This window comes from Engraulis encrasicolus, chromosome 4 (assembly GCF_034702125.1).
Source record: "Engraulis encrasicolus isolate BLACKSEA-1 chromosome 4, IST_EnEncr_1.0, whole genome shotgun sequence".
Classification (NCBI taxonomy): domain Eukaryota; kingdom Metazoa; phylum Chordata; class Actinopteri; order Clupeiformes; family Engraulidae; genus Engraulis; species Engraulis encrasicolus.
Window position 1 is genome coordinate 34,387,329 of NC_085860.1, and position 15,196 is coordinate 34,402,524.

General features: G+C 43.5%; 1 protein-coding gene across 1 annotated transcript; it reads right to left on the bottom strand.

The window, feature by feature from the left end:
• Positions 1-21: 21 nt before the first annotated feature.
• adat1 (adenosine deaminase tRNA specific 1) lies at positions 22-14,629 on the bottom strand. The gene is made up of 9 exons (XM_063197280.1): positions 14,442-14,629; positions 14,264-14,329; positions 11,462-11,516; positions 10,517-10,647; positions 9,455-10,082; positions 7,601-7,752; positions 5,686-5,785; positions 5,201-5,287; positions 22-1,667 (listed from the first exon to the last, which is right to left on the bottom strand). Exons 1-9 carry the CDS (start codon positions 14,581-14,583, stop codon positions 1,535-1,537), a joined length of 1,494 nt encoding a protein of 497 aa, XP_063053350.1. The 5' UTR covers positions 14,584-14,629; the 3' UTR covers positions 22-1,534.
• Positions 14,630-15,196: the final 567 nt, after the last annotated feature.

The window sequence follows — 15,196 nt, forward strand, 5'->3', positions numbered from 1 at the left end:
AAAAACAGACAGTACACAACACACTATGCTGGGCTCTTTAATGTGTAATACAATAATCCATAATACAAAAATAGAGCAAGCAAATGTCTGGAGTTGGGAGGGAGAGCTGAAGAGTGTTGGGATGACAGGTAAGCCAGACGGAGGCGGAGCATGGAACAGAACCTTATTTGTTCCAAACGTAGGCAAGAATTCCAAAGGCATTCCACACGGTTGCCATCCTCATTCTACCACGGGCCTATTCCAAAAATTTCCTTCAAAGTTTTTTGCAGTTAAAAGAAAACTACTGGGCACTCTATTAGTGTTAAAATAACATAGTACCATCCCCACACGTCACATCACGACATGGCAGCAATATTTGACGTCACAAGTATGTCCTTGGCATATAACGGCACACAAACCCACACCCTTGGGGCAACAGGACTTAACTCATTAAAAGATGGCCTATAAATGAGCTGTTAACAGAATGGCAATGACCGAGTCATAGTGCATTACTTGAGGTCCTCTGTTATGTCATAGTAGAGTAATTAGTAATACTATGGTAATGATCAACACTGTGAAGCGTCCTTGGGTGTTTTGAAAGGCGCTATATAAAACGAAAGTATTATTATTATTATTATTAATGAGGACTATTACAGCGTTCCACACGTGGTGCGGCATGCATTACGGGGCTACCTGATGGTTAGATTTAAGGGGAGCGTCTAGGTCTAGATGACCACGTCAACATATTACATGAAACACGATTGGTGGTATGCCCTCTGCGTCAAATACCGTCACCAGTGAGTGACTAAACCTACAGTCTGGAATGCCCCTGGAATGCCCCTGGTCTTGATTGCCTCTAAGTAAACTTAACCATTTAAAAGGTAAACTTTGTCAATGTCTTGTAAGGGATGTGTTGTTTGCAGGCAATATCCATATATAATCCCTCCATATTTGGAGTAGACGTAAAAGCAAATAGGGTCTTTTTAGGGAAAACACCGCTGTATGTTGAAGGAGTGACCCTGTCCACAGAGTTATGAAAATGTCTAAGTAGGAGGGATACTGTACAGTACTAGTAGTAGTAGTGCTGATATTTTTGACGTTATCCTCAGCTCTTTTCCTGGCTCTTAGCTCAGCCAGCCGTGTCCTCGTGTCACATCTGAGGTTGGCCTTATCTGACGTGGACCTCCAATGCCCCCTCTCTCGCACATCTGTGTTTGGCCGTGTCCTCGCGTCCCCTCTCAGGCTCAGCTTCCAGCCCCAACATCAACCCCCCCAGTCCAACTGTGAAGGGTCACTGGCCCCATCACCCCTTACACACACTAACAAGGAAGATGACGAGGGAGGGGGGGTTGGGACGACAGTTGTCCCGGGCCCACAGAGAGAGAGTGGGCCCAGAAATGAGTCCTTATTACAATGTATGTATTTGCAGGGGACTTTGTCTCAGGCCCGGCCAAGGCTGTTAGCAGCCTGCGCGCACTCACGTGCACACACGCACGCACGTGCACACACAGACACAGACACGTCCAGGGGAAATCTCCTCATGTGCAGTGTAGTGTCAGTGGAACCCCAGCAGGTCTCGTGGGCTGCGGAGCCAGGACGGGAAGGCTTGCTGTCGCAGCTGCTGCCAGGCCTGCTGGTACGCTCCGGACGCCTGCTTGTAGTCCCAATACGTCTGCAGATCCCCCTCCCTGGGGGACAATGGTAATAGTAATGTATAAATATAATATATATATATATATATATATATATATATATATATATATATATATATATATATATATATATATATATACACACACACACACACACACACACACACACATATATATATATATATATATATATATATATACACATACATATATATACACACACACACATATATATATATATATATATATATATATATATATATATATATATATATATATATATAGACATAAGCAAAATCAAGAGCCTACCAGGTCCTTCTCATGGCTATATCAATAAAGGCTTTATTGACAATGAACAAGGAATGTGCGAATACACGCCTAACAAATTGATTGCTCTTGTTTTATTTAGAAGCACATTTCTAAGCAACCCCAAGGACACTTATCAAATGCCAGTGAAATACAAGTGGTCCAAGTATAAGTGGTCCAAATAGAGTTCCAGAGAGAGTTCCAGAGCCGTGACCCAACTGCTCTCTATTGTAATGAGTGAATGGAGGTGGCAGTCAGGAGGATGGAGGAACAATATCTAGTTGGGCGAGACAACGTGTTAATGTGGATAAGTTTAAGTATACAGTGCCGACAAAAGTTACATAAGCCAACATACAATAAATAATCTCCCTACAAGTCGGAGGCGGAATTGACTCTTACTCGAAGTGCGTTCCACTCCACTCCTACAAAGTTGTTATATAACCCATTACTTATTATGAGGTTATGATCAGGTCAGGCAAAGCTGCAAAGCAAATTCAAAAATGGCTTAGCCTGATAAACCAGCCTAAATGTGAGACTGGATGCGGGTGGCACTGGTTTACTAAGCTATGATTGGCTGTCAATCTGATCTAGAAGTTGATGAACCAGTTGAGGACGTAATAATGACCATGACCATGTTGAAGGTTGAAAACTAATTTAGAAAAGATATTGAGTGTTGGTGTATCTTGTCAATCTTGTTCAAGTGTCATGTATGGAATCATTCAGCCCTGTTAGTTTTGAAGGTGAAAAGGTCATCGCATTTGGATGGATAGAAGGAAACAATACTAAGAAAATGCAAGAGCTCCAGCAGCCTTGACCATAGATTACATTTTAAATACAAAGTTGTGGAGTCATGTTTAAAAAAAAAAAAATTGGGGGCATTTTTGCCTTTATTTTGACAGGATAGTGGAGGTTATGACAGGAAGCGAGTGGGGAGAGAGAGATGGGGAAGGGTGCCCCACTATTTGTGCCACGGTAGGGCCGAGTCATGTATTTTTGATAACATTTGACCATGTAACATGGTTGTCTGGATCTGCTCCAACATGGGAGGGTGAGGTCTCCACCTCCCAGCTGGTGGAGTGTCTCCAAGGGCAGGTCTCAGGTGACAGGCCAGGGGATCAATAGGGAAATGGGGTTGGTGGAGTGGAGGGGTGATCTGGAGACGCTTAATACATGGGTGTTTTATTTCTTCCATTTTCCTACAGATATGAAATGCTGATGGTTCCAAAAAATCTTGTCATTTTTTTTTTTACGGCACTTAATCCATCTTACTAGCTTTTGGAATTCGATTTGACGAACTGAGTAAACCACCGCAATGGCACCGTAATATAAGCTTTGTGTTCCCTTGTCTGGATTCGATTACTAGGCCTATCGGGGACAGGTAAACCTTGCAGCATCTCAGCATTGACAACGTTACTGTGTAGCGATAGGAGAGCCAAAACACAGTGTTGATTTTGCTTCATGTTTCCATGCAGCCTTTAGGTGGTTCAAAATTGCACATCTTTGAGAGACAAAAATGTTTGGGGCTTTTTAGCCTTTATTTAGATAGGACAGTAGAAGAGATGACAGGAAGCAGGAGAGAGAGAGACGGGCTAGGGTTGGGAATTGACCCAGGCCGGACTCAAACCCGGGTCGCCCACATATGGTACGGTGTGTTAACGCGCTGCGTCACAGCACCCTGAGAGACAAGGTTCAATGGGGACACGGGGAAGAGAGAGAGAGAGAGAAAGAGAGAGAGAGAGAGAGAGAGAGAGAGAGAGAGAGAGAGAGAGAGAGAGAGAGAGAGAGAGAAAGACTAAACAGATGACTTGTTTTTATCCTTTTGTATACCGGTAGCTTTTAAACCTCGTGGGCCCACTTTGAAGTGTCATCACCACGCCCTGAGAAGACGCGACCAAAGGGAAATAAGGGGAGTGCAGAATGCATGTGGAGAAAGTCTCCCTCAACACATTGTAATTTTTAATGTTATTCATCTCATCTGCCATGGCTGCACTGGACACTGGACACCGGCACTGTCATTTCCTCCATCTGCCAGCCCATTGACGTGTACAATAACTATTCCTTAATGTCATTCCAGATCAGTGTCTTAACTCTACTGGTATACAATTACTACACAGTACTACTGATACTCAGGGCCGCTGACAGCTTTGGCTGGGTACAGGACAAAAACATATGAAAGGGCCCGAAACACAATCCATACAATGTAATGAGGATCCAAATCTGGGCCCCCTCTCTCCCTGGGCCCGGGACAAGTAACCCCTTTGTCCCCTCTGTCGGCTTCTCTGCTGATACTACTACGACGACTACTACTACTACTGCTATCACTACTACATTTACTGCTAACCACTTATACATGTACTACAACCACCACTACCGCTACTACTACCAGGGGTGCAAAAAGGGGGTATATGTATGCACTATATGCGTTGCATATGGGCGCTGTCTCAGCGGGGGCACTAAAACGAAGGAGACATTTTTTGTATGACATTTAGTTTGCTTTTGACTCACAAATATCTTTGAATATTTCGATTGAGTGGCTATGCATTAACACATGACTGACAGTAGCTATAAGGTGCAATTAGCAGTATAGGCACCCTGTCCTGATCCCTTCCCTCAGGGTTTGTTTAGGCTGGGGAGGAGGCGCGCATTGTTGAGCCTCTCGCTAATTGATGAGGTGTCGTGTTTTGCAGAATTACAATGACAATTTGACCATTTCGCTGTTTGACCTAACCTGACCTGACCTGAACTATTACTACTTCTACTAGGCCTAGTATGTTTTCGAAAGAGGGACCAAAGTATTTTTAAATAAGAGAGTACCAAACTTGAAACTTGCGAACAGCAAAACGGGCAAAAACCCTCTATACCTAGGCTAGTTTACTAAACTATCGGATTTGACTATGTTATCTGGGCTCTACATTCATTTGAAAAATAACTTCTTTATCTCCTCAAGAAATGAAAGGGTCATGGCATTCAGCCGTCACGAAGCACTGAGATGGGATTGTGTAACAGGCAGCTACTGGCTGGTTTAATCCTTGGCCATAAGGCAGAGTAGAGACGGGAGTAGGGATGTTTGGGGTGGAAGGAGGGGGGGGGGGGGGGGTAGTATCAAATTATAGAGAGAGCGTGGGGGGAGATTTGTGCAACAAAGGCACTCTGTTATACAAGCTGAGAATTTGGCTATTTTTCAAACGTGCTCACACACTGACACACATGCACACACGCACACACACACACCCTTGCACGTGTGGGCTCAAGCAGGATCTCACCTGAGAGAGGCTGGCAGGTGCGTGTTTGGAGTGGAGGTCACCACAGTCTGGAAGGCACGAAACAGCTCGACTTTACAGATAAGGGACCTGCACACAAACACGGAAAAGATACAAAAGGGGCACATTTCGATCAAATCTCTCTCTCTCTCTCTCTCGCTCACTGTACGTGCACGCACGCACAGGCACCAACCGTAACATGTAGATGTAGTTGTAGATGTTTCAAAATCGGGTATCTTTGTACAGTATGTGATTTGTGTGTTCGTGGGTGTGATACATTAAATGTGTATTATGTGGGTATTTATGTACGTACATGAATGTTTTGGACTAATTACTTTGTTGTGCTAGCCAGGTATGGTCTACCATACATACTTGTTCTTGGCTGAATTGAAAACGAAGGTTACCCTTAATTTCACTCTGAGAAAGTTAAATAAAGGTGAATGAAAATGCAAAATGCAGACATTTCCACAATGAGTGTGAGTCGTGACCTTGCTTGTGGCGTGCCTAGGACCTTCTTAGTGATCCCTTGCTTGTAACCATTTGCAGTGACATCTAGCGGCAGGTTGGGAACGGCACACCAGCTAATAGCTGAAACAAAGAGATGACTGTTATTATTCACATGCAGGGCTCTACATTATTTTTTTCATCACCAGCCAAAATGGCCAGTAAGCATGTCTGCGAGCAACCTATTGAGAGGGTATAAAGCTTTAAATACCTACACATCACAAATGACTTAACATGGACATAAAACACACAACACATTATAAAGAAATGCAGGTGGTGATTATTAGGAAAAGTCAACCTAAATTAGAATTATCCTGACAGCATTCTATTCCAAGCCGTTTATTAAACTCCATCTAATGATTTGACTGAAAAAACACACACGCGCGCACACACACACACACACACTTTTTTGCACTGGCCATTCATTGCAAAAAAGTGTCTCTGTGTATATGAAGACTAAACATCCTTGTATCCTTGTCTTGCCTGGCTGAATCTGAAATCATTCATGCCCCAGTATAATATCAATGTAATCAAAGATAGGGCCAGCACCTTTCAAGGTGGCTGTGGTTTTGTGGTGGTGCGTGAGCTTTGCATATAGAGTAATTCAAATTCAGAAGGTCTGAGGATGGGGTCACCCGAAACGTTTGCACTTTTGTAAATAGCACGGCATATGTGAGATCATTAAAAACCCACTTTTTTATGGGCATCTCTCTTAGTTCTTTCTGAGTGCGAGCTTCAGACCTTCTGAATTTGAATTACCCTGTATAATATCACACAAGATTTTCCTGGTCACTGGAGGAGAGGTCTGTCTCTTATACACTTCATGTTGGGCAAATCATTATCAGCTTGACCCTTGACATGGAAATCTGCCATTGTCCCCATCCTCTTCAGCCACTCAGCTGTCTTAGAAGAAAGAAAGCTCTGGGTCGACTGACTCCTTTAAAACATTAACCACTGAAAGGCCATCGCAAAGTCACCTCTATGGTGACACCGTCTTTGTTGTCCAATGGAGATATTGACACAAGGCTAAGGGGTTTATGGAAAGGAAATGAAGCAAAACATTAAGAGAAAAGTATTTCTTTCTAAGTGATTAAAGGATTAATCATTGTACTATTGCGACTTCAGGATGATTGATATAGCTTTATTGTGTGAGTGGTAAGAGGTGTTTCTTTGGTGTATGTATGGTGTGAGATTGAATGGTTTGTGGCCTCCTGCCAAATCTAGTGAGAACACCACTTCACTAGCTCACACACCAACATTATAGTATTTAATATAACTTGCACTGTATGGAATCTTATCCACCCTTAACGCTTCTGTGACATTTTTATAATCTACCATCAGAAGGAATATTCCCACCACATCACCAAAATGGAAAATAATGCTGCCTACCATATGTCTGCCAAAATGAATGTTGAGCCACAGCAGAGTGAAAACACAACAATAACTGGATATGAATCTTTGGCATTGTGTGTGTGTGTGTGTGTGTGTGTGTGTGTGTATATTAAAGAGTAAGGGTACATCCCAATATGTGACCTTGCCTCCTCCACTTGTGCTTGTCTCCTCGTCCCGCCTCCTGGCCCCTCCTCCGTGGAGAAAACGATAAAGTTTCCCAGCTGTCAGCCTCGCCACAACAACTTTTGAGGGACTGTTTTTCATTCACCATCCCAATTGCAAATGAGAAAAAGACTTTACAATTGAGCTTTTGCAAGATATTGAAATATAATGCTGTTGTCAGTGATGTCATCATGACGAAAAGCGAGTGGAGGAGGCAAGTGGAGGAGGCAAGGTCACATATTAAAACGCACTCTAAGAGTGAGAGTGAGCAACAGACAGGCATACAGACAGAGAGACAGACAGACAGACAGAGAGACAGACAGGATGTGTCTACTAGTATGTCACCTGCTCCACAGGGCGAGACTCGTCCCTTGCTGGTCTGGTGGCCGTGCTGGCTCTGTGTCTGGGGATGGCTGTGGCTGAACTCCAGGCTGGACTGCAACAGCTCCGGGGGGTGCACTGAGAAGCCTGCTGGGAGCCCACTCACATGGGACACCCTGAGAAAAACACACAGAGCAAAGCACAAAGCACTTTGAGTCAAATCCATAGGTGTGATACTACGCTATATAAATACATGTTGTATTGTGTTGTATTGTATGCAGGGCTATAAATTAACATCATCCAACCATCCAACTGATGGGAAAATTCCAGTTTGCCTGGTAGAAAAAAACAACTTACTCGCCAATTTGACGATTAGTGAGTGTGTGGTAGATGTTAATCTTAACAGCCAAACAGTCATTTTGGCTGGTGGTCAAAATTTTTGCTAATTAAGGCCCCGGATAGTAAGACTCGTGCACCAACTGAATACATTTCACCAGCATTCTGTTTAAAACTGCTATATTCCCTGCACGTAACTGCAGTTTTAAATTACGTTAACTCTTTTGATTGGACCGAACTGGTCAGAAATCATCCCATATTATATCATATTGGTTAGGAATCCTATACAAAGGCAAAGTGCAGTACCTATTCGGATATTGAGTTGTCACACTGCCAGAGATGTCAAACACACACACACACGCACACGCACAACACACACACCCTTACATTCGAAAATCAGATTGGATACATACAACTGGCCTTTCCAATGTTTCCACATGGTAGAATTGTATTGAGTGTCACTTGTACGGAATGGATAATTCCTTCAGTTTTATGTATATAATTGACAGGATTATTAACAAGATTAACATTAAGCAAGCTACAAAACAGCAAAGTCATGGGAGAGTGTTTTCTTTTTGAAATCCACAATCTTTATGATCACTGCTAAACCCTTATGAACACAGCTAACACAACCCACACCCATTATTTTCTGACATGCAGGATGTTAACCACACAAAACCTGATGTTGAACAAATGTCTTTGTTAGTCACCGCCATATCCAACCCTCGAAATCCCTTCTATCAAATGAACCATCAACCTTAGTTTTCCCACTGTTTACCCAATTCAAGGATGTAGGACATTATAACAAGGATGAAGGTTTAGGTTAGAAGCATACTCTCTACGTCAGTATTCCTCCACCTCCTGGTGGTCCCAGACCATTGACGATGTATAATGCACGTCAATGTCCCAGACGCATGTTGTTCTGCACGCGTCCTGTAAATGCGTGCGTCACACCTTTATTTGAATGCGTAATAACTTTTGAACAGATATTACAACAAGGATGAAGGCTTAGGTTAAAAGCAAACACTATGTATGTCATTACTCCTCCACCTACTGAAGGTGCCAGAGATGTATACTTCCCCATGTGTCCTTACGTAAATGGGTTAATCACAGAATATATTTTGTGACAACCTTTGAATGGATAGATGAATTTGAACCACATCTTGTGAGCTATTGTACACTAAAAGGTAAATGAGCTGATTACCTTTTGGATGACCATGATGGAGGCATCAGATTTGGCATTGAGTTCTACCTATTTTCTTTCTTTCTTTTTTAAATATATTTTTAGGGGCTTTTATGCCTTTATATAATGACAGTCTGAGATGGTGACAGGGAGCAAGTGGGACAGAGAGACGGGGGTGGGATCGGGAAATAACCCTGGTGGGACTCGAACCAAGGTCCCGGTGGGCATGCAAACCCAAATGTGTGGGGCTTAGCGCGCTGAGTCACAGCGCCGAGTTCTACCTATTTTCAATTAACACTGCATAGGGGGTGCATAGGATATTTTGGGATAGTCTACTACTATCTATTAGGGTAGCTCACCGATGGCATAGCGCCCGCTGCATGGCCCCATGGCTGTAAGGGCACTTCCCGGTGACCACGGCCCTGAAGTAGACGGCCCCCTGCAGGTAGTGGCTGAGGAGGGCTCCCTGGAAGCCCAGCACCGTCCAGCGGGCCATCTTGTCGCTGCAGGAGAGGGAGAGCGTGGGCTCCCCGCGGCCCGGCTTCACCCTCAGCACCCCCGTGCTGTGGTACCCGGCGCCGGGCTCCTTCGGGTCGCACGTCTCCCCCGGCACGCACTTGGCGCCGGTGCGATGGATGTCTCGGGCCTGTTGTTGATCGACACCGGTCTCCCCGTCAGCCTGTGGCGTGTCCTGAGCCTCTGTGGCTGATGGCTGACATGGGTCATCATCATCAACAGGATGATTGTTCTCTGGCTGTGGAGCAGAACCAGTGGTGTCCTCTGTGTCGGGTGCAGCTGTATCCAGGTGTGGTTCTCCCTCTACCCTGAGGCGTTTGCTGGCCTGGTCCTCTGGCTCCTCTGCTCTGCGTTTTAGGGCCATCTCTGGTGCTATACTACTGCGGTCTTTGTCCCCGCTACCCTCGGGCCTGAGTGGGGGACAGACCTGGGCTGGGCTGCCGTCCATGGGAATAATGGAGGCATCTCCACCTAATGAAAAAAGGAGTGTGGTTGCACAAGTTGGTTGATTATCAAATACACAATTAAAATACTTTTAAATGTTATGTTAGAGGTTTAATGTTGAGGTCCATCTGAGGGCCCCCACCCCACCCAAAAACAGTGCATGACACGGTTGGTAGACTGTTACAAGGCTAAATAAACCAGAAGATGCATAATTGAACAGTGCCTGCTTCGTAAACTATTAGCCAGTGAGAAATTGGCCAATTTCTTTAAGGCACACAACTAGACTGTGTGGCACTGTGCCTCATCTGTATTATTGTCTTTTTTAATTATTTTAATTTTATGGTGTATCTGTATATCTATGACATCTGTATACTACTACTGCCTTAGATGCATGGACCAGAATAAAATTCACAAGTACACTTAGCCAATGAAAGAGATGTTGTTTCGGATTCTGAACTCACATGGCGTGTGGCTGGTGAAGAAGACAAAGGACACTTCTGGCTGCAGCCTCCACTTGCCCATCTCCTCTGAGGGGCAGAACACGGAGCTGTTGGCCCCACTCACGGCCAGCCGGAGCTGCTCAGCCAGGTACCTGAAGAGGGTTAGAGGGATCAAACTTCATTAACAGGACACATTCAAGGTCCAGCCGTGGCTTTGTCGGCTGGACACTGGATTGCTACGCGGGCGACCCGGGTTCAATTCCCGACCCGGGTTCAATTCCCAACCCGGTTCATTTCCTGATCCTCCCACTTCTCTCTCTCCCACTAATTTCCTGCCCTCACTGCCTTCACTGTCTTGTCTAAATAAAGTTGAAACCCCCCCAAATATATACATATATATAAAAAACAGGAAACATTCAACAAACCAGGGTCTCACACAAAACGCATCACAAGTATGGAGATTAAAAGGCGGCAGCTGGGCTTCTTTTTGGAGCTGGAACTTCCATGTTCCAAAGAGCCAAGCTCCAGAAACAAGTCAAGTTGCTTTAAGCTAAACTCTTTTGACCAAAATGATGACCTCTTTTGACCTGGATGAATGAAAATCTTCACCCATATGACATCAAAGAGTGACATGATATTCGTTTGTTTGACACAGGAGAATCTGGGACCTGTTCCATATAAAAGACAAGTGTCACTACTACTGTAAGTAGCTGTCATTGTGTCAGAATCGTACAGTGGCAACAAAAACAGTTTACCGGTTACTGTAGACCACAGATAACACATTCAAGGTCCAGCTTTGTTAAAAATGTTGTCTGCGGTTTTGTGATCAAATATTTGTACTTGAACTGGAGCAACCTCTTTCCTTTGTTTGCTAAAAAACATGTACTGCTAATTTTTGTTTGGCTAACCTGGCCATCTATTTACTGTCAAACATTTGGCTGAGTGAATATAGATTGACAGTCCCACCTGACAGCCCCTCTCCGGGCAATAACTTCAGCATGGCTGTCATTCAAGACATCTCCTGCAAAACAAGGAAACAGTGTCATCGGTCATCATCATCAATGGAAAGTGTGTTGGATTTACTGGATGCCTTGATGTGTGTGACTACTGCATCCTATTGCCATGATTTTATCAACCCTAGATTTGTGAACTGAAGCAGTATATGTCATCCAGAAGATGGCTGAGGTCAGTGCTCAAGTGTGGCCCAGCTTGGTCTGACTAAAAGAAATCTAATCCCAGATGTGAGTTCACTTCATACATTATCATAGAACAGTGTTTCTCAACTGGGGGCTCTAAAGGTTGACAGGCTTGTGATGAGGTCAAGGGCTTGTTCAAATAAGGTCGACAACCACTGTCCTAGAGCCAAGATATTCGATCAGGTGGCTTTGAGGACGTTTTGGATTCATTACATTACATTACATTACACTTTCATTTATTCAAAGCGACTTACAACTATTATTAATGAGGGTATTGGTTACAGTCCCTGGAGCAATGTGGCGTTAGGTGCCTTGCTCAAGGGCACTTCAGCCATGGATGGAGATGTAGGGAGAGGTCAGGGGGGATTCGAACCGGTTACCCCTAGGCTGAAAGACCAATCCTCTAACCACTAGGCCACGTCTGCCCACACTCACTTTTCACATCATTAAGAATAGTATTTTAGCTTTACTGTGTGAACCATTGAACCAGCAACTATAATTAAACATCAATGCCTGTTAATTCATCAGTAGGGTAGAATAGAAAACATGGCAGGCTTGATGCATCATATCATAAAAGATCGAGGTTTTTGCATCACCCTCACCATCGTCATTACAGTCAATCATTAAGCTCAGAGGTGACTGACACATGCCCTGACAGCTGTCTTGAAAATGAGTGGCCATCACACACCTGCACCAACATGCTTTTGTCCGCCAGCCAAACCACAAAGGACAAAACAACAGAATAGGAATGATGTTTTAACCAATACATTACTCACAAGCATAGCTAACCTAACTTAAAATGCGAATTTGGCAAATGCATCAAGCTTTGGCTAAACTCTGGCTTTGTGGCAATTTCATGGTGAAGTAAGCTGGATCCATGAAGTAAGCTGGAGTCATGACATGCTGCTCAAGTAAACAGCTTCATCGGAGTCTTTGTCTGCCAAAAAAGGAAGCGTAAACTGCACTTTCAGTTACAAGCAAATTGTCTTAAATCCTCTGTTTCAGAAGTCAGGCCATGTGGGTTATATTAGCCTAATACACCCAGACCATATCACATCAGATTATATTATACTTGGCTGATGCTTTCATCCAAAGCAATTTACAATCATTATCAGTACAGGGCATTGATTACAGTCCCTGGAACGGTGTGGGATTAGGTGATTTGCTTAAGGGCACCTCAGCCATGCAGTGAGAGAGGAAGTGGAAGGGTGAGATTCGAACCGACAACCCTCTGATCTAAAGCCCATCTTCTTAACCACAAGGGCACGGCTGCCACCATACGGGCCCATGAGGATCCAGGTTTGAATCTTGTCCGAATCATTTCCCAAACCAAGTCCACCTCTCTATCCCACTCATTTCCTGTCAACTCTTCACTTTCCTCCCAAATAAAGAGTGGTGACCGAGTGGCCATTCAGGTGTTTGGCATCAATATTTCAAAGAAATGAGAAAACTCTGATGCAGGTGGTATCACCCAGACAGAGTGGGATATAACTTTCTTTTTTAACTTTTGCAAGGAAGTTAGTATGACCCAAAACTGAGAACGTGTGTGGCTAGGTGACAAGATCAATGCCCAATAGATGCAAAAATTGTAACACTGTGCCACACTGTGGTCTCAATGTGCCATGACATTAACTTCCTTGCATCTATACTAGGGGTTGACCAATACAGGTTTTTTAATGGCCGATGCGATACTGATTTTTTTTCTCCATTACCCTTGGCCGATACCCGATTTCCGATACCTGATATTTGGGGCCGATATGGGTAAAAAAGGTTAAAAAATGGCAAATATTCCAGGTCTCAAGTTAAAAATAAGTAAACATTCCTTTAACATTATCAAATTGAGGTAGAACTTGTAACATTTAAACACCCACTCTAACAATCAAGTAATGTCTAACAATCAAGTAATAAAAAAATAAAGTGTCTTGGTGCTTTTAAAAAACCCAGAATGACATAAAATAATAAATATTGCGTATCGGCCAAAACCACACGCGTATCGGCCGATACGATACACTTAAAAAATGCAAATATCGGCCCGATACCGATACCGATATATATATCGGTCTATCCTTAATCTATACACCAAAATATGAAACTATATTCATAATGACACAATGAACAGTTGACTGTGTATAGCCTACATTTATTTTTCAGATGTGCTTTTGTACCGTAACAGAAATTGTTTTAAACAGAGAGACATTCCTATTGATGGAATGACTGGGGTGGGGAATGTAGTGTGGCAATGCAATGTAACAAAAAGAATGGTGTGGTAATTGTTTTTATCTGTTAATATATGGGGTTGGTTAGAGAAAAGTTGGGAATGACTTGAAAAAAAAAAATCCCAAAGATGGATGAACAAGGCAGGTATTTGTGAAATTATTTAAAGCTGAATGAAATGAAATAGTTGTCAATGGAGATAATAGCTAATGATGATTATAAAGTTCATATTAAATTCAATAAACACCCTGCATAACAGTCTGATGACCCCCCACCCCCCACCCCCCCTCTCTCTCTCTTTCACACACACACACACACACACACACACACACACACACACACACACACACCTACCTACCCTTGGGACTCATTGCAGCACGTCCGATGCATTTCGTTCCAGTTCCCAAAGACACAACCTTCATCTCTGTTAGGGGAAATATATAAGATGAACAAGACCTGCCGAAACACAACGGAAACACCAGCTGTGGCTGTATAGGCTTTTGGGCTGAATGTATGGTAGAGAATGAGATACACACCAATGTTTTCTTTAAGTTTTTGTCGCACTTCCACAACCGCAGCTAGAAGTGTCCATTCTCGGCCTAATTCTGGTTTGCCTCGTTTGGGCAAGTCGCGGAAATGATCGTAACAAAGTTGCGTGATTTTATCCACTGGTAACATTTTATCACAAAATTAAACACATTTCACGTCCGCATGTGTTAGTGCTTCGGATACTTCCTGCTTACGTCTTACGTAGTGTCACGTAGCATTTTTGATGATGTTGCCAAATTGTCTCGTTTTGCACAATAATTTGTTCTGCGCATGACAAAACGTCAGGCGTGTATTATTGTAGATACCCAACTATAATAATATGTTGATTTATCTTTTAGTATTTTGAGCTGTTTTCAAAGCACTTGTTCAACGGAAACTCGTCGAATATTTTTGTACATCTGGCAACCCAAAGCGCCCGCCAGCCAGAAGAGTCTTGGGTCTACTCTGAACAGACGAAAATTATGGTGCTCTGCCAGAGGACCAGACTGTAGGCTATTGGCCTGGCCATATTGTGCTTTATGTGTTTTTAATGTGCGTTTATATGGGGATTGTGGAGAAGTGTCATACAAGAAAAAATTCTGTGCAAACAGACCATATAATAGAGTTTATCTGATCAAATCCATCAGCTGCCAGGCTATGAGAGAGATCCACCATAAGAGGGCACTGTGAGCTAAGTTCTGGAAAGGGCTCTTGAGTTCTGTTGTCCACTGTTAGACTATATTGCTGTGCAAATCACATAGGC